Source organism: Aquila chrysaetos, chromosome 1 (genome assembly GCF_900496995.4).
Source record: "Aquila chrysaetos chrysaetos chromosome 1, bAquChr1.4, whole genome shotgun sequence".
Lineage (NCBI taxonomy): Eukaryota > Metazoa > Chordata > Aves > Accipitriformes > Accipitridae > Aquila > Aquila chrysaetos.
Genome location: NC_044004.1, coordinates 64683552 through 64704818, shown reverse-complemented (window position 1 = coordinate 64704818; position 21267 = coordinate 64683552). Strand labels below are relative to the sequence as shown.

The window sequence follows — 21267 nt, the reverse complement described above, 5'->3', positions numbered from 1 at the left end:
TCTCTTTCCCGTGAAGACTGCTCCACAGCCGACAAGAGCCAGCGATAGCACTGATGTTTGCTAGGCTTAGCCTTTTTATTGGAACAAGTGCTTTATCAGAACTTGGAGACTATTTTAAGGAAAAAAACTCACTATTTCCTCTCTAGCATCTCCTCAACATAAGATATGTGAATCATTGTCTGCAACCGGCTGAGAACAGTTTGATTACTCATAAGCCACTAGATTTTACCTTCACCTTGGTATGAGCCAGAGGGTAGAAACTTATTTTATGCATTTCTTCTTTTTGTCACATTATAAAATACTGAAGATTTATTCTTCTCTGTACCCTCCAACTCAGCTCAGGTTAACCTATTCAAAAATGAGGCAATTGGCCAGAAAATTGAAAGCCAAAAACTTCTATACATGAAAAAGTCTGACACAGAGGCTCTGTATGTTTTATTTTTCAGCTGTGACTTGTACTTCTTTTTCCCAGATAGTGTTGGTTATATAAATGACATTATATAAATACAGAAAGAAAATGAAGAAAACACACCTGGAATAACAATCAAACCCAGGAAGCAAAAGGAAAAAGATCTGTTGATCTGAGGTTAGTTAAATGCAACATACATGTTTTACAGCCTAGACTGTGAATGAAATCTAACACTGGACTTCTTCCAGACTAATCTGTGAATTCTCATACCAAACAACATACCTTCAGGAGTCCACTATTACACATAGCTTGCTAAGCCTCACCCCCATGCAGCTTTTCACTCCTGGCAAGATACTCAGGGACAGAAGAGTTTTGATACTGTATGGAATTTAACACACCTTCATTTAAAGGAAATGAAGCAAGTTTGATGCTCATGAGACTGATCTGGCGTTCTTGAGAGACACAAAGAAGGTTATAACACAGTATGTTGCTACATCTCCTTTTCTTTCCCAACACCACTGTATGTCTTATCCAAGCTCTACCCATGGCCAATCTCTCTGCTCTTAAAACATTTATGTAAAGAATTGTGAAAACAGATTGATCTCAGTCTGCCTTTTTTCTTTATCCTTTTCAGAGAAGTGCTAATAGGAGTTGTAACTAACACCAATCACACTAGCATTTCTCATGAGGTGTTTTCTCAAAAAGTTCCTTTAGGCAATCTTTTGCCTGTTGAAAGGGATTATTTCTGTAGCACATAAAAGTTGGTTTATATAGCACATCATCTGTCTCACTTACAGGAAACTAGATCATTACGTTGGAATTAAGAGTATGCAGATGAAGAGGTAATACAGCATTCAACAAAAGATCTCAAGAAAAGCTGTGAAGCTTACTCCCAGATACTCCATGGTTAGTGGTTCTGTATTAGAAATGAAAGGTTTTATAATGAAGTGTACTTAGCAACAACTTCATGTGCAGAAAAGATACCAGGAGAAACACAACATATAAATAATTTGCTAAATATACTTTCAGCTTGCAAAAGCTAAACAGAACTTCAGTAATTGCTGGTACACAATGGGACAGATATCACTTTTAAGACCAGGGAGGAAATCTGGAACCTTAACAACTAGGCAGTATGTGGCAAAAAGTAACTTTAATAAGAATGACAGACAGAAGTTTTTAATAATATCCTTTCTCTCCACAAATACTAAGCCTCTTCTTCAGATGTGGAGCATTATTTATTGCTCTTCAAGTGAGGAAAAGGCAACGAAGGAAGAGGAAAAAACCTGCAAGCGTGTCTAATTCTCACTGGGCTCCAAAACATGTTAATACTTCCATGTTTTTTTCACGCTATTCACTTTTTTTTTTTTTCATCCTGCTAGAGTATTTGTGCTTTTTAAAATGCATTTTTAGGATCCTAAAGTTCTGATTAAACAGGCAAAAAAAGGAGTTCATCCTCACCAAAGACCAAGTGGGCAGCCTGAGCCGTGGCCTCTATGCTCCTCACAGCATAAGGACAGAAACACACTAATTACAGTAATAGATACAGGACCATGGCATGCAGGCTTTTCACTGCTCCCCATTCTTCACATGTCTAGCAGTATTTCAAGGCTGAAACAGTCATCCCTCCAAAATAAAGGAGACCTGCCATTTTACCTTTGCTTATGGAAAGAAAGGAAAACTTAACTTTGAAACAACAGACATTACGGAAACACGGAGGGAAAAGGGGCAAGAAAGTAGTCCTAAACCAGAGCTGAAACCTATGGATTAAGTGAGGAAAGTCTATGCTGCTGAGCCATCATACAAGAAGATTCTTGTGAGATCCCCACTGTATTCTGGCAAATGCACATATAGTGGCTTACTAAAGCATCAGCTCATTACTTAAATCACATCCTCGTGTCTGTTTTCTATCACCTGCATGACCAGATCATTACACTAATGCTTGGTTCATGCCAACAGGCTTCCAAGACACATGCCTCTGTCTATGAAAGTCCTTAGTACTCTTCAATTACTTGTGGTCATTATTCAAGAGTTAAAAACATTCGCTTTTTCTTGGAGACACTGCAATTACTCACTCAGAGCAGGAGCTCTTTGTGGGTAGCTGCATAGGCTTTCAATGCGTTTTATTCTGCAGCCCAAGCAGTAACAGAGAAAGCTTTTGTTAGCTCAACTTTTGTGTTGCAAGTCTGCTGAAAAGGATGTCCCTCCAGCATTAGAAGTTAATTTAGCTGCTTCTGTTACCATTCAGCCCTTGGCCTCTGTTCGGAGGCTGCCAACACAAATACCACCTGTGATGGCCATTCTCATAAACTTGTTTTGTATGAAGGGATTTGAAATGTCTGGCTCAGCTTGTAAGGGAACACGTGGCAATCCAAAGGCTCTAATAACCAAGACACTGAGGAAGGTTTTTTTTGTCCACGGTGTCTATGTTACATAGCACGTCTTCACAATTTCACTGTGTTTGAACTTGCATAGGATTCAGGTCATTTTTCATGTGATGAGCCTAAGTTCACACAGAAGAGCATTTATGCAGTCCAGCTGAATGAAGCTGAAATCAGTGGACTTGTACAAATGCTGCTAAAAATTATTGCTAGAATCAGTCCTCAGTTACTACAGCAAAAACATTAAATAAGTCCCTTAGCAATGTGCAAGGAAATAAACAAGCATACCTAGGATTTCTTTAAATAGTGACATTAACTATGGCCTACACAAGATAATGGAGCACCAATTGAACTTTTCCACATTTCAAGCATTATCTTAATAGCATCCGCTAAGCTAGAAGCTACCTGCAGCAGCTCCAGGTCGAGTTGATCAAATTGCACTGAATTTGATCAGTCAGGCTCCAAAACACAACATCCGTATCTATTTATTATCTGAAGTGTTTGCCCTTAGACAAGACAAACTTGTCACACAGCCTCTGTTGTCCAAATTAATGGAGAGCAAAAAAATGTTTATTTTTATAATGGTTAAGGCTCCACATATGCTTGAAAGAGAAAGCACTGAATTTACATAAAGATTAATTTGGAGATTGATTTCCACAGAATTTCACCTTATACCCTCACACATGCTGTGTAGCAGTAGTTGCTTTACTCTGCTGGTACAACAGCACTTAAGCAAGGAAAGCCAGAGAAAAACATCTAGAGCAGAGCATTGCTGTCCAACTGAATATGACAAAAGTCATTGCGCTGCACTGGAGTTGATAATGCAAAACCACTGGCATGTTTAGGAATTTAGATCAGCAGTCTTTCAGACAAGAAGGTGGTAGTAAAAAAACAATCAATGACAACCATCACAGCATAACAGTAAGTATATTTTTTAACCAGCAGCAGCCTGACACCGTCCTTACACCTCTCCACACAACTTCATTAACCTGTTAAATATACATTCATTAGCATCCACCAGGAACGCATTTTTCATCTGGCAGGCAACAGAGAAAAGCAGAAAAAGAGTATCTCCCCTTTCCTCCCTGCCCCAAACCCTGTCAACTGGCAGGAGCCAGAAATGGAGAGGAAAGGAGGGAGGGAAAAATGGTGCAAGCATAAAAAGAAGTGCAAGACTCAGGACAGTTACAGCCCCACCACCATGGAAAAGCAGTTTTGTACCATCTAGCAGCTTCTTACATCTGCAGGTATTACTCATCCATGAAATGCAGTGAGGCATACTAAGGTTTAACTTTACTTCAGAGTTAGCAAGCTATTACAAACAAGTTAGTTCCCCAGTCCCACGGAGCGAAAGGTGGGGGCAGTTCTCTGAACATTTGGACTAAGCAGATGCATTGGACACCACAAACTGAAATGGCTAGCTTACATCTTACTAGAGCGCCTATCTTTTCCAATCTAACAGCAGCTGTTGGCTGAGTCTAATTATACGCACAGTTTATGCAACACGTGGTAGCATACTTGAGAGCTTTAGCTCTGAATGCACACATGGGTCAACAGTGCTAGCATTTTCAATCAATGCCATAAGGCATTTTTGCTTTGTTCTATTATGAAAATATTTACTAAAACTAATTTCCCAGTTCAGATTGATTAAAGATACAGAAGTCTGGAAACCTGTATTTGTTGTTCCCAACTGGCTTTGGAAGAGGACCTGGGGCTATACCGCCTGCCCCATAAACAGGCAGGCTCAGGTGGGCATCTTTTCTTTACCATCCTGACCTTCCGAGTTTGGCTACAACAACAAAAAGTCCCAGTGGAATACACAAGTCCAAACACCATGAAAGGTTCACATTTCCCACCTATAAAACTGTCTCAACTCGGGGGATTTTGAACTTCAGTCACTGGACTGGTTTTCTGAAGCCTAAAAGGAGATAGACACGTTCTCAGATTTGCACAGCATCTAGGCCCACTGTTTGGTTTTTTTTGGGGGAGGGGCAGGTGGATGTCAAAATACATCAAGAAGGCCGACTGTGGAAAACACTTAGAAATTTTTAGTTTTGGTTTAAACTGAAGATCTACTCAGGCAGCTAGTGGCATGGGGAGTAGGAAGCTAACCATTTAATCTGTTATTTTCCAAGTCATCAAATGGGATGGAGACACTGAACCATGTCAGAGAGCAACAACCATACAGCTGGTCCTTTATGAATGCTATAGATACTGGGAGAGGATGGGGGCAGTTATTTCACCAGCCAATGTATTCGGAGGCAAAGGAAAACCCAGGGGAAGTTGGGGTCAGAGCTGAATCTGAAGAGAGGTAACAGCAGCAATGCAAGAAGGACAAAGAGTGCACCTGAGAGCTGTTTTGAAAATTAACTCACGTTCAGGGAGAATGAAAAGCTATAAGCCCTCAGGAATGAAGTATGCACGGATTTAAACGAATTGGTACAATAGCAGGAAGTAGTTTGTAGATGTTACCAGTACAGTCACAATGACACAACTGCTACATGCAAAGCTGACTAGGAGAGACACTGAATACTCCTTGCATTGCACTGAAACCTAAAAACCATCTTCATGGGGGAACTGAATTTCCAACAGCATAAGCTGGGGCAAAACGCTGAGCAAGAATTGCCTGATTTTGGCACAGAATCCCTAACCTTGCACAGTGTTCAGTGACACTCCTGTAATTCACATGGCAGTTAATGCTGAAGGAGAAACTTTTTTCTTCCTGTGAAAATTTTTACGACTCCTATTGGGCCAAGCCCAAGGCCTCCAAAGTTTTTCAAAGGAACAAAACAAAGAACAATTACTGAAAATTCCAGTTCACATTTTTGGTCTGAAAGAAGCAGAAAAGGGAATTAAAGTTGGAATTTGATCACCTCCAAGTTGAGCACCTCAGTGACTGACCTTGGAGCTACCTGTCTCAGGCTGGGAACAGAAGTTCAGTCCTGTGAATTTGAGAAACTTTTCCCAAGCAACAGAATAATGGCATTAGAAACACCCTGGTTTCAAATAAACTTAGCCTTATCATACTAATCTCTTTTGTACAAAATCCCCATGGGTATCTACTGACCAAAGTGTATCACACCTTTAATAGGACTGACATAAGTCATTACAGTAAAAAATGTGTCTCTACGAATAAGTTGCTGAAACATGCAGCAATAAGTGACTTAAAAACTTACAAAGGCACACAGGTATTAGAAACAGCAGAACCTTCTACTGTGTGTAAAAGCTAAGACCTATCCTTCAATAACCATCCCTGTATTCCAGAAATTTCACAGCTAGAGTTGCAAAAGCCTGCTTATATTCATATACTTGAGGAGCCCCGAAAACCCACTAAGAAAGGCCCAAAGCAGTTTGGGGGCTTTCACTTCACCTTCTGCACTGAACAGCCACCACTGTAGCAGTTCACTACGTTAGAAAGACCAGGCTTTAGATTGCTTTGCCTGTTGCCATACCAGGTCATATCTATTTCTGTCTCACAGAAAAAAAGCATAAGATTCTGCTACTCACATCAGACAGGATACAATTCTTCTTGCCTCATCTGAAACTCAATCAGTGATAGAGCTAAGAAGTTAATTTTCAGTTTAAAACTTGACAAACCTTATGTTCAGTGGATGGAGATCAAGAATTATCAGAAAGGAAAAAAATGCACTTGTCAGAAAGGTATGTTACACAGAGGCTTCTTTCCTTCAACTAAGCTCTTCAAGAAACAGGAAATATCATTACGCCAGGAACACATGGCTAACCCTAAATCTGTTTCTAGTTTGTACGACACATGCAAAACTGCAGCAAGCAGTACCTTACTTTAGTGAGCTTATGCAAAGTCAAAAGCCATGAAGGGAAAGAAAATAAAGCAGAGATCACACTCCAAGCTGCCAAATGACAACAGGATATCAAGAACAACAAGGCCATGGCTGCACGGAGCACAGTGTGAGCCAACTGCTCTGCTGCAACCTGCAGTGCAAGTTTACCCAACAGGCAGCGCTCCACAAGCAGAAAATATTAGAATAGGTGTACAGTCAGTCACAAGGAGGCTCCATTCAAACATCTGAAAAATGGGGCCACTATTTCTTGTCTACTTCATATTTTTTTTCAGACAAAGTTCAGCAAGACCAGCTGGAAACCTTTTATCAGGACTGCTCCAGAGCATGTTACTGTCTCAGGAAGTGATTGGCAGCTGACTGCCTTTGCAGAATACCATGTCATTTGAGTTTTTTAAAACCTTCATCTAAGGTGTGTTGGACATCCTTCCTTTCCACTGCATTCACATGAACTGTTTAAGGAGTGCTTTCTGATGGATTTTTTTGTGGAGGCTTTTTATTTGTTTGGTTTTTAAGTTCCATATTCACCACCCTCAAAAAAATGTATCCAATAGTCAATAATAAAAAGCCTTTCTAGGAAATCCTCTCATTACTGGCAAACATCACTACTGATCTCAAGAAAATCCTATATAATTTCATCCAGCATATTGAGTTTCCGGTGAAATTCCTGAGAAACACACTTTCTCTATCAATCCGCCCACATTTCTTGTGACACCTGCATAATTGTATTTGATTAATTTCTCCCCTACAGTTTGCAATAGGTAACCCAGTATTTCAAAGTACTGCTCCTACACAGGTGAGGGTTCACCCAGTAACACATAACCATCCCAAGACCGTTCCTGTTTCCTAGACTAATAGCAAGTGTTTTGCCTAGAAATGGAAAAAAAAAAAATCATCAGTGGTCTGGACACTCCTTGCTGTTTTCACATTAAGTCCCTGAATTTGCCCCGTGAAAGGTGGAGTTTTGAGCAAGGCCCATGAAGCCAAGCATGCAGATACTTGGTGCTTCACATCCTCCCCCATGCAAGACCGAGGGAGCTGCTCTTACAAGTCAAAGCAATATCTGCTGAGAACGTGTTTCGCTTGCTACACTGCTCTTCGGTATTTACACAAAAGCTGGTTCTTGTGGCTTTCCAAAGACAAGGACCAGAGTGAATAATACTTTGATCTCCCTTACTGAAAATCCTCTAGGCAACAAGAAGAGATGGCCATTTCTTGTGATAGAGTTCTAAGTGCATGTACACCTAGGTTTTTTCCCTCCACCCAGAAATGTTATCCCTTCCCTTTTAGCATGTAGAAAGGCATGATGCTCAATCTTTAATCATATTCAGTACTAATACTGAAAGATTTCCCCTACTGACAGGCTAAGTTTCAAATTATGTAGTTATCATATTAATTTCTATTCAACACATTCATTAGAAGCTTTATTTTAATTTAAAAATGCAACTGAAATTTGTCATGTTTCCTATTAATGCCTTTAAATGGATTTTTCTGTCAATGAAATTTTTACACAAATTGAATTAAATGGGAAGCACATATTTTGCCAGAAAGCAATACTTCAAAATATATTCTGTTTGTACATCAGAGACAGTCTTTCCCTTACAAATGGTGACCTGTACTTAAGATTCCAGCTGCCACTTACTCAGTTTCAATCAAAGACCGATTCAAATTCCACATTTAAGATTCACACATTAGAATTCAAATCTGCTGTCCTTTCCCAGGGTTTGTCTAAGATCCTGTGAGCCATTGAATACTGTTTAGCATTACTTACGCAAAACAGTTAAGAGCTTAACAAGATCTAGAGGATAAAAACTGTACGCCAAAACGTTCAGGATGGGATATAAACTGAAATAGCAGATCATCATCTGCTTTCAGGCATACACCAATAAGTATTTCTTGAAGGCTAGTTCATAGTTCTTTAAGATCTCTCTACTGTACACACCTCAAATTCAAGTCCATAAACCAATTTGAGTGGCAACAACATTAAATAGGTGCCTAAGCCTAAACCACTGTTTTGACTGGATGAACTTGCCCATTCTTCTTCATTTACAAGCTCATATCAATGATGCTCCACCGGTACAGGTTACCTAGCTTTGCTCCCATAAACTCACTTCCTCAGTAACACCAGGAGAGTGCAACAGCAAAGCTGCATCAAGGAGATGATGCTTGGAAGCTCCCTCCTGCTGCTCACAAAACCACATAAAAAGTATTCTGTCTCACTGAGAAGGCATCAACTTCCTCCTCCCATCTTCAGTTAAGACCATGCCAACCCAGACACAGCTGGAAAAGTTAACTATAGGCAGAAAAGAAAGCAAGAAATATATTTTCATGGGCTGCATTTAAACAACAGCTGTACTGTGAAATGGGGAATGCTAAATGCTGATTTCTTTCAGCTGCCCACATTTCAAGCTTGGACAGCTGACCTTCAGATGTAACATAATACTAGCTTTCTAAAGCACAATGGGCTGTCAGGAGTAAGGTGACTTACCAAGACAGTAAAAAGAATTAACAAGGCAAAATCCAGTATCACTTCCAAGAAGTAAAAATTACACAGAATTATCAGAAATCAGATTTTATTTCTTCACATGGCTCACTTACTTATTTGTTCCTTTTTTTTGTCTTCTGGAATTAACTAGATTATTGCTATCCATACCCACATCTTCAGTAAACAGAAATGCCATCTTTGCCAGATCCCCACAGACATTTCAAGGATATCAGACCAAAAGATAGCTGCTATTCTGACTAATAAAACATTACAAGAGAAAGATTCTTGTGTTTGATAGTGATAAAGAATCAATGACAATTCACTGACCTTCATGGTAAGACTAACAGCTGTGTACTGCTTTTTCTTCTGTTGTTCTTCACTAGCTCTGTGTGCCTGTAGGCATCTGACACAGGTTGGCAGAGACGTTTCCCCACACTCACACTGCTAGTTAATGACTTTTAAATTTAATAGTCTGACACCAAGATGTACATGTATTGACTAAAGTGTATGTGGTAGCCACCTATATTACTAGGAGGAAATGAGCATGCTTCAAGAATTCCAAAGCATTTACTGATGGTTTAGACACAAGGTGTTATTTCTTTTCTTTACTCCCATTATACAGAGTCACTTGTAGAATAAAGTCTGACAGATAATAATATTTTTCTGAAATTCAGTTCCACTCACATCTCCATCACTTACAAAAATGCAAACATCATGGCATAATTTCTGGTGCAGACTGGACAGAACCCAAGCTCAAATGTTAAGCAGACTGGTGCTCAGGACACCTGCTGAATTCACACCAGAAACTGGATTCTGCTTTTCTCTAATTCACATTAAGTGTATGAACATAAACTCACTGGCTTGTCTTGTCCTCTCCTGCTATAGTTCTTCTACGTTCTATAAATATATATACAGAAGGTATGCAATTAGAGCATTCCTCAGGACAAGTAATCACCGCTCTCTGCCTCCTTCCAAATGCAACCAACCAGTAAGCAAAATAAAAACTACAATCCAATTTGGAAAAAAAACTCATTAACTTTCTTCCATTATATCATTGTCTAAAAGAATTATTGTACAATTGTACATTGTACAATCCAGTAGTGAATAAACAGGTATTTATCCTAAATACAAATCCAATACTAAATGGCTAATATAACAAAATACTGCTCACCATTTCCTAATGATATCCCTATGCACTGAAAATTCATGGTATCAGTGGAGTTCTTTGCTTTAGCTCTCCACAGTAAGAGCAACAGGGTTCCCAGAAGGCCATAGTGATTTTCTTGTCAAAGTTAATGCAGCAAACCCTTCAACATAGTTAAATGGGATAAAAAACATTTCTGTACATGGCATTGAACCTGGGACATATTTCAGGAGCTTACACTTGTGCAGCTTGCTTCAGAAACATTCCAAAGCTACACCAAGGTGAGATACTGACTGATCCTAATGTGGACATGCCCATTCATTTTCCAAATCTATTGGCATATTTTTAGTTACACTTCGTTAGCACTTTTCCCCACCCCCTACTCCTTTGTATACCTACGTGTCTTTATGAACTTACTTGAGACATAAGTGGAAAACTCAAACAAACTTTTAGTTATTTAATCAACTGCTACCTAATGTATCAAAAGTATCAGAAGATCAGAATCACCACCTCCATTTCACAAAAGGGAAGGAGCAAACTCAACAGGACCTTCTGAAGTCATCCCAGAGGTCAGCAGCAGACAAAGATGATAGTGCTGTACAAAGCTCCATGCAATACAGCGTTGTGTCACCTCTCAAAAAGCAATGAAGTACTTGCATGCAAACATACTGCCAGATGTCAAGTGCTAGGAAGCAGAGCTGTATTCTAGAAACCCAGGCTCTGGACCATAAACATTTTTATTTTGATGGCCACTTTTTACACTCTTAACAAAATATATATAGTGAAAGATACATTTCATCTCCCAGAAAGTATTAGCTATTTCATATTCAAAGTAGAGATACTAACATATAATCTGTAAATATGCAGTGTGTTATTTAATTAACCTATACTATCTGGGATAATTTTAAGGGCAAACAGCTACCAAGGCTGTCAAATTGGTACTTAGAAATTAACTCGTACAAGAACCTTCTTTAGGAACAATTACCACAAGACTGAATGGTTTTCTTAACACGTGCACCATAATGCAAGCTGTAAAGCTTGAGAAAGTGTCATGACCTGTTCCATACATGAAGCTAGATTAGATGGGCTTTATATCTCTGAGAACTCCCTGTGAAACTCCACATAAAGGTACACCATCAGAAATTTAGCAGGCATAAAAAATGAGTGCGGTTCTATTTTAGTATCTGCACAGAGGTAACTCACAGATGTCAGAGCTATTTCTGAAGTCACAAGCATCTAGGAAATGATTAATACATTGGATTATCATACTCCTGTAGGTACTAGCACAAGATCTCTCTTAACTTATTATCACAGAGGCTCAGGCCTGCCCTGATCTAAGAGGCAGCATTATTTACTCTACTCTTATGGCACTCTAGAGATAGGCAGCCCTAAAGCACACTGCTGAAAAAGCTAAATAAATAGGAAAATAGATGAGCATTAAGGAGCAGTAAATCACCACAACAGAACCAGGCAGCAGACAGCAGTCTGTTTCACATTACAGATGGCAATGCATTCAGGCTACAGTCTTATGGGATTTCCTATTTGGGAAGACACAAAGCGGGGATATTCCACATTTTAAACAGCAGAAAAATAAGCAGTACCTTTTCAAATACAGCTTATTCATCTGCCTCAATCAAGTCCATCTGACTGACTTTTGCTACTTGAACTTCATGTACGCTTCACTCCCTCTAAAATGCTGCAATGAGAAAACCTGACCTGGAAGAGGAAGTTTTAGAAACAAGCCTGATGAGGAAACCACACTAACTGCCAAGGCCTGACTCAGTTTTGTGTTCACTGTAATCAAAATCCCAAGTTGTACTGAGTCAGTGACAGAGATGGAGAGGTTTGGTTCTTTAAACACCAGACAATTCTGCTTGCATTAACTTATTTTCCTCCCTCACCTCCCATCCTATCTCCTCCTTTCACTTACCAAGGGCTTGGTTTCATCTTCATCTTTGAAATAATAAAGCTGGTCACCCTTGAGAACAAACCAGCGTGTGTGCCAGGTCTTGACAAAGCCTCCTTGCTTCCGCAGCCACCCACGCTTAATGGCACTGTGCCGCCCTTGGCTCAGTGGGGGAGTCTCTGCAGAGCCATTGTGTTCTTCCATACTGGGACTGGGCAAATCTCCTGTTGAGAAAACAGGAGGAAAAGATAAAATAATTAGATTATTATCCAGGCAGTAACTCGCTCCTTTCAACACAGCTGGAAAAGAAACATCCCCCCGACTACAAAGGTATGCTAGAAAAGCATTTACCATCTGCCTGCTTGTTCTCATACTAGCACCCCATCAGCTGAAAGAATACTACTTGCCTATAAAAGACAATAATAATAATGAACTGAGATGCTAAAAAGCAGGCAAGAGGCAAAAGATGTGTTCAAGTACAGTGTAAGATATTTTAACCAGCACTGAGGAAGACATCAGCTGTTTCTTGAGGTGAGTTCTGCTGGATTACAGGCAGTAACAAGGAATAATCTTACATCTTCAAACTAAGGAAAGCAGTATGCCTCTCACTACCAGACCTCTTCATTTAATGCTCTCTGACACGCTTGAGGCTTTCAGAGAATATTAAAGAAGCCTCTGCTTCTCCAGCTTAATATACCCCACCAGACAAGCAGGCTTTTTTGTATGTTTAGTTTTACTGAAGTCCATTTAATGGAATGGCGACAGTAAATACAAGAATAGCTGCATATACCCTCATATAAGCAATCCCCTGACTGAAGTGGGTGTGTGTCCAGCCATGCTTATTCCAGACATTTTGCGAATCACACAGAATTTTGGCATGTCAACTCAAGGCACGAGAAGTGTGTCAAAACCAGAGCTGAAGTGTGTAATTAAACTTGACAAAGTTCCATGTGGCTTTTCAGCCTTGTTAAAACTATACTTTTTAACCATCTCTGGACAGTCACCAATCTTCCTGATGGATTTTGTACATACAATCAAGCAGTCATGTGCTTAACCTTCATGGTCAAAAGGTTCTTCCTGATCCCCTACAAAGTCTAGAGCTCAACAAACTCAGGATTTTGAGTTGCAACTTCTGATATTTTCAGTTGAAATACAAATCAAACCAAGACCTACATGTGCCAAATAGTGTATACCTAAACAGAATAAAATGTGACTATAACCACAAACACAGCAGTGTGCAAAATTAATGGTGAAATTTCACTGTCTGTAAGTGCTTGAAGAACAACATGTTTCTTTTCTTTCTAGACTACCACTGGCAGGCAGCCTTTCTTGCCTAGTCAGGAACTTGCACAGCTCTTAGGGCCTGCGAAAGCCAGCTTCATAGGTAATGTATTTATTGTTTCTAAACATCAAGGTGGGAAAAGAATAAAATATTCTAGACATTGCAGGCAGGAGACATCTCTGACTAAGAACATCTAGACCAAAGCTTCCTGTTCTGACTTCGCCAAAGTAGATTGGTGAGTCCAAGCCTGGCTCTCCTGCTCCGGTCCCCCATCCAGCAACAATACTGTTACTGAACACAGTAACAGACAGCAGCATTGCAAAGGTTATGTGCTCAGCTTCTAATGTAGATTAGAAACAGAGATACACATTCACTTGATAGACGAGACCATCCCTCTGACAATTAATACAAGTACTTTGTCTGGATAGTGTCACATCATTGTAAAATAAACTGCAATATAATCAAGGAAGAAGAAATAAATAGATCAAATAGGTTCCAGTCAGGAGTGGGTTTTGGCCCATTTTTCCTTTGGCTCCTTTCTTCCTGCCGTTCACGCTTAACCTCCTTTGGAACAACTTCTCCAGCTGCCATCTCTGCTGTGCATTTACATCTTTTGGTTTTAATGCCCGCACACAGTCTGTTGTCACATCCCTGCTTTAGGCTGGATCCTGGAATCCAATCTCCATGGTTAAAACTCTTAACTGCCCTGTGCCACGGAGGTTAACGGGCCTCAACATGAGCACAGAGGTTTCATTGCGAAGTACAAATTGCAGGATCAAAACTTAAATCACTTGGTATTCTCAGAAAATCTTCCCCCTGCCTCTCTAGGGTTCACCTAGAGTCACCCAGAACACTTGTATTGTTACATTTACTTGAGCAAATTGTCCCTGCAAAACATACAAACACGTCTGGCTTGCAGCAGAGCAGACAAAGATTTTTTTTGTACCTAGGGTTACACTTACTAAAAAGAATGAGCCAGCTGATAAACCCTCAGACCACACTGACAGAGGGCTTCCATGAGGGTTATGTACCATCAGAGTATACACTCTGAAAACTGCAGCTCTAGGGCTGCAGAGTATATTAGATGTTGCAGTGAGTTTCTGAACTGAACCTTGCCTCCTTCCAATCTGGAGCTACAAATGGAGATTCAACTACCACTAGAAAAATCAATAGCTTGCTTTCTCAGTGCCTTGTTCATAAATGTCTGCCACACTTCAAGGTGGTCTGGGCTCTTGTAATATTTTTCATTCACTTTGCATGGTAATAATTAACTATGAATGAAACAAAGCAGTGGCCAAGCAGCCTCTGAAACCCCTACAGCTTTGTCCCTGGATGCCCAAGCTCTCTCACTTGTTACCTTAGCTCTTCAGGATGAGGAAGACAGGTTAAGTGAAATTATTTGCAATAAGCAATGATCAGATAATATCCAAGAACCTTGTATCCATACAAAGCAGGCTTTATTAACCTGACTTGTATCCTACCTCTGCTTATCACTGTGTGTGGTGAAAACGTGTCAGGAATGAGGACAGACTTATCTGTGCTATATGAGATCATTCTCTCCAAAAGGAAACGCACCCAACTCATAATTGGCATTTTTTGAATACAAGCACAAATCTCTTGGATGCTGCTGGTTTTTGGCTGGGCCAAAGTAGATGCCAAGAAGCAGCCCTCCAACTCACATCCTTAGAAAGTGAATTAGCAAATATTTTAAGGAAAGTATTGTAAACAGCAGGTAAGTTATTGCAACTGAAAAAAGTAAGGAACAAAATCATTACCTATAGGCTACCCCCTGCTCCTTGCTGCACAACCACAGACAATCAGAGCTCTCAGCTTCAGCTAACCTAATCAGTTTATCTCTACTGCTTGGACCAGCCTCAAGGCAGGAACAAAGGAAGAGTTTAAATACAGTAATTATGTGTATCACTGCAGTGTTAAGGACAGCAGGTCCGTATTACACTTGGACCACAAACAAGAATCTAAATACCAAAGTGAAAAGCAATTTACTACTTGGATGAAAGGCTATTTTTAATTTCACTCCACAAAGTCACATTTCACTGGTGTTGACACCAGTGTACAAACTAAGTGTTTGGGTTTTAGCTAGCCAGGGGGAATGTTAATTGATCTACACCGCTTTGGTAAAATTTATATCTTAAACTATTTCTGCAATACTAAAACAAATTAGGTGTAGGAGAGATGACATTCTACTGCTCACAAGTCCTCACAGGCAGATGTAAGATCTTTAAAGCAGTAGTATATCCTTGGACACTTTCTGTACAAAACAGTTGTATTATTTCATTTATTAGTAATTTAATTCTCTTCAGCAGTTAAAATTTCGGCCACCTAACTTATTTTTGTTAAGAGGAATTGTATTTAGTCATGAGATTAAGTTTATTTGTTGTTTTCCATCTCCCCTTTCAGAATCTGCCTACTATGAACCAGACTCGAAATCAGAAATTCCAGCAGCTGGCTCACTTTCACTAGTTGTTTTTACAGCTGTTTCAACACCAAGATCATAAAAATAAATTGCAGAAATATCAGGGTGCTAGCACTGATGCAGAGAACAGCGAGGTGCAAACAGTATGTAAATAACACATGACAAAGTGTGGAATTACATCAACGTACTCCAAGTCCTCTCGCTCTCATAAGACAAGGCAGAAAGCCATGCATTTTCAAGCACTAAATGAGCATATTCCTCAAACCCATCTTCTGAACAGGAAACACAACTTGTACTTGCTGCCAGAGTCAACTCTACTGACTTGGCCAACCTCCAGTTTAGGTAATGACCAGAACTAAACAAATGCTACATGGTCCATTCATCTGGGGCTTGCTGTGGGCTAACTCTCCTGGGCTTGTCTGGACATTGGGAGTTCAAAGTAAACAAAATGAGAAATGTTCCCTGACACACTGGCTCTGCATCATCATCTCCTGGTCCACGGAGCCCATTGCCATCTACCTCTGCTGGCCCCAATCCAAGCTTTTTTTGCTCCCATAAGGGCATCTGCCTCTCTCACTAGTCTGTCTAGAAGGCAAATGACTGCACTTACGTTATCCTCGCCAATGTGGTAGGGCTGTGCTGGTGCCACGCACAGAAAGCAGGACAGTGTTTCTCCTCAGCTACCACTCACTTGATACTTGAAATACAGAATTGGGCAGCTCCCCCAGATCCCAGCACTTTGCCAGGAAATAGTCAAAGAAGTCATTAAAGCACAGCAAATCCAGTTACAATGAATAGTCACAGGATTGCACCAAGATGATCCATTTGGCAAGAAACCCTGATGGTTTGCAGTATGTTTTTATTCTCACTGAAATTTCTCATGGCCAAGATAGCACATTTCAAGCATGCAAAACATCATCAGCATTCATTTCCAGCAACCCTTTTTCATCTTTGCAGTTGCTCAGATGCTGTATCAGGTCCTTTGCAGCGCAATGTCAGCCTGGCACAAAAAGGAGAAAGATGAGAAGCCACCAAAGCGCCTGCCCCAGAACTGTACTCCTCCAGCCTGTCGCATGGTCTAATCCCCTTGCTTTGCCAAAAGGGCAAGCAACGCAACACTGCATGGAGATGACATCTCCATGACAGGCACATTAACAGTTATCCAGTAAAAGGCTGCAATTTTGCAGCAACAATTGACTTGGTCATTGATGAACATATCTGCCAAGTATATATACACACACACATATATACACATGCAAAATTCATAAAAATCTTTGTGACACAACAGTGCAACATAAAATTAGATTACTTCAATACTGCAACACTTGCATGAAGAGATGTAACTCACATTCCAAGTGTTGTCTAATTTTGGGTTCCTTCCGACTTATTTCCCATGAGCTATATAGAGCATAACTGCCTAAGTTTAAGGTTATCAGTATTTTTCAGGTACAGAGTGCTGCCTCTGAGCAGCAAGTTTCCTTTTTGATTTTTCTTGATTTAGTCTGGCTGAGTAACAACTTCATAAAAACATTTAGTATGTGAAGGCATTGTCTGCATTTATCTTACTCATAGTATGTCTCAAGACACCTGAATCTCTGCTACAACACAGACATGTGTTTGTGAGCAACTGCTGCAGGAAGCAAAAGATTGGCCTATTTCTCACCATCAGGGTGCTTCAAATAGTTGCTAGTCATCTGTTGTGTCCACAGAATATTGCACATGGAAGGAAAAAACATGTCAAAGAGGTAAAAAAATACTTAAAAAGAGAGTTGACTTTCTGCTAGTGCTTAGCAACCGTTTTTACAAGATGCATATTGCAAGAAGCATGTCTTGAGTTCTGTCACTGCAAGGACAGATTTTAAAGCATTCCCGTCTTGTTCTTTTTCAAAAGCTACAGCAGTGCACTTGCCAGTAGCTTTCCTCCACAAGCCTTCAGAACAGACATTATACTTTTATCCAGAAGGTTTTCTGCAACATCTGAGAAACCTTTTGTACTGCTGGCAGTAACACTCTTAATCACAGATACATCTGGCTGTTCTGCATTCCCCACTCTCATTTTTGTCCTATCAGGGACAGCCTGAAGATGTTTTGCTTCAAAGAATTTCACTTGCAATGCCTAAATAATTACTGCTTAGGCAAGAAAAAATTGAGAGGTGTTATCAGCAGTCAGATTGTAGAAGGCCTGATCCACTGCCCAGTGAAGCTAAGGGAAAGACTTCCATTACTTTTCAATGCGTTTTGGGATCAGTTCCAAAACCAAGACCCAATAATTTTGCCAGAAAATTGAAGTCTTGGTCAAATATAACTCCTTAGTACATGATTTGCATTTCCATGCCAGAACCATCCTACAGATATTCCTACACTAGCCAAACTTTTACAAGCCTACTGTTTGCTTACAGGAACTCAAGCACAGCTATGAATAGCCCAAATAAAATGGGACTAGAAAATTTATAAAGAACATAAGATGGTATTCAACTTCTTGTGAATTACAATGGAAACTCGTTAACAAATTCTGTCAGGCACCTTTGAAAAGTCAACTTTTGTGTGTGCAAATTTATCTTCCGTGGTTGTGACTAGTGTTAGTATACATGTGCACAGTTCAAACCCTGTAGATGAGGTCTGGACACTAGCTCACTTTCCCTCACCATACGCACAGTACCGGCTGCACTTGTCCCAGTATGAATCTGCCCATGGTCTAGGGTCACTGACAGACATCAGACTTACTTAACTTTTAGGAATCATGTAACACACTAGTCTCTCAAAAAACTTCTGCCCTATTATGTTCAGGACAGCACTCAGCCCAAGTTGGCAGATAGGAAGCTGAAGTGTGACAGACACTTTGTATTGCTCTTGAAAAAGCAATGATCAATAGTAGTGCCTCTGTATTTAGTGCGGTTTTTGGCACAAAACACTGGCAGATGGGGGGACCACAGAGTCAGAACCTCTTCCCTCCCCTTTGTCCTTTCTGCAGCCAGCACTGAATGGAGCTCAGAGTTAGTCCTAAACATATAATTTCTCTACTTGTTAGAACTTACTACTTCCCCACACAGCAATAAAATCATTTTGGCTTCCTTTGTAGAGATAGCTGGGTAACAAAGTATTTCAGAGTGTCCCCCATACCTGTCAGCTACTGCTATGTAAAGCAAAGCAACTGCAGTTCTGTGACTACAGCATCATGCTGTCAGATCAGTATTTTGGGTAATTGTCACAGGTTAACTTTTGCTGCCTTTGCCATTAGGTCCTATTCTGTTTAAATCCATGCAGCAACATTCAGGTAAACCCTTCCTTGTCCTTCCACTACTGTTGCGGCAGCAGGAGGCCTAATGAAATTGCACAGCTAAGAGCACTTTGTCCATTACAGACTCTCTTCTGATACCTAGAAATGACATTTTGTTATCTCCATCACTTCCTAATCCCACTGTCTTTTCTGAGTCAAGATGGACTCCACCTGTAGAAGACTTGTATAACTGATAGACATTTACATACAATCTGTCTGGCTTAAGGAGCAACTTACAAGGATAACGCTGTCTCTGTTACACTTTTGCGTGTTACTTATGCACATACGTCCTCAGCTTTTTCCTCACATGGTAACACACAGTTGCAAGACAAGGTTGCTGCTACCAAAGTGATTGGAAAAGTGAAGGTGTGATTAGAATGGTCCCTGATCTTCCAGGTTTCTGCCCGGGCTTCCACTTCTGGTGTCTTATTCTGTAAAACTGGCAATGCTAGAGAGAAATTGCATACAGCAGAAAATCAGCTTTAACCCTCTGGAGAAACATACAGAACTACAGACAAGACAGAAAAGAGCCTCTGGCAGCTCAAGGGTGAAGTGATGCAAGATGGACAAAGAAATGCAGAACAGTTGGCAAGTCTCACAAGCTGAAATACTGAGCAGTGAAAAGGTCAGGGAGCAAGTCAACAGCAGCATCTGGAACAGCAAAAAGATATTCCAACTCCCAGATGTCTCTCCCAACCAACGGGTTACACTGCCTCTGAATATCTGACACTGAAAGACTTCAAACCCTGTTTACAGCTTCATACTTCACATGGAGAAAGTGATCCTAAGGACAGTTTAAAAGTAACTCAATTCCCACATGTGAGTGGTGAATACTTCAGCACTTACTGGCTTCACTTACAAAAGAATTGATTGAGAGTTGTGTCCAAGCATGATCTCAACAGATGATCTCTCAAAGTATAAAAATAATCTCTGGCACTACTCTTTGTTCTCAAAGACTGATGGCAAAAGGCATCTGAGTATGGATGTCAGCAGCTCTCTGACAGTGAATCACTGAGAATGGAACGAGGCTACATGCTCTTTTAAGAAATCCAGCACAACAGGACTTCCCATGTTGTCCTATTCACAGCAGCTCAGGCCTTCCATATTCCCTGTAAAATTGACCAAGAGAATTAAGATGTTACAAGTTACATTCACTAAGTATGCTGACAGGCGGGAAGAATACATTCTAGTTTGTCTATGGCAGCAAAAGCCTCCTCCCAAATCTGCTGCAATTCTTCTAAATTGAAGGAGCACACAGGTTCTGCAAAAAGGGTTTGTGGTTGCTGGAGAGTGGGAGGAAGAGGAACATTTGCTGCCTGCACCACACTTCAGCTTCATCTCTTGCTCAGAGCAAATACAGCCCCAGCAAAGTCCCAACTCTGGCAACAAGAGGCTAGCACAGCAAGTACTGGTTGGCAACATCTTTCCTGATACACAGATGTTCAGAGCAGGAGGAACCTTATTTCTGGGTGCCTCCATAGAAGCCACAGTGGAAACAAAGGAAGATTCAAGCCACCTCAACCCACCCCATAATTACCTTTTAAGTCTTACATTAGTTCACATTTGATAAACAGAAGTATGTGGACTTATTTTTCACATATTTACTATTAACATTTCATGTGAAATGACTTCCTTCTGCTTTGTTAAGTACAGTGTAATGTGTTTCCTTTTCAGTTCAAAGAAATTCAAGTAACAGCAGCATTTGGTATTCTGCTGAGAGATCCTCTGAAGCATACATACATCTCACATTTGGAAATGTGTTCCCCAGAAGGACCACAGCATCACTGAAATGTACACTTGGGAGCATCCTGCCTCAGAGTCTCAGAAGAACTGACAGAATTACAGCACCTGCCTGCACTGAAATTCTGAACTACCACGTCCATTTCTCACCCCCTCCAGACGCTCATGGACAGTGCAGCACCTGGGGGCAACTTTAATGGCGTGTGTGTTCACGTTACACATGTACTGTATGCATCCAAAAGAGCATATGGATAGTAAACACGTAGGCACGTACTGTACACAGGTAGTGAGCACCCACCCAGCTTCAGGGAGTATCTTGGCACTGTCCCAACTGAAATAAACATGGCCAAGGCAGAACCAAAGGCTCAAACTAGGCACACTCAAGGGTGCATCC

At 40.5% G+C, this 21267-nt stretch overlaps 1 protein-coding gene across 5 annotated transcripts in view; it reads right to left on the bottom strand.

Annotated features, from left to right (window-relative positions):
• Positions 1-21267, bottom strand: part of ARHGAP24 (Rho GTPase activating protein 24) — a 285721-nt gene that overhangs the window by 179483 nt on the left and 84971 nt on the right. For all 5 annotated transcript variants that reach the window (XM_030010168.2, XM_030010158.2, XM_030010150.2 and 2 more), the window contains exon 2: positions 12165-12364. In XM_030010168.2, the coding sequence (XP_029866028.1) occupies positions 12165-12344 (180 nt within the window). In that variant the 5' untranslated portion in view covers positions 12345-12364. The remainder of the gene's footprint in view (positions 1-12164; positions 12365-21267) is intronic.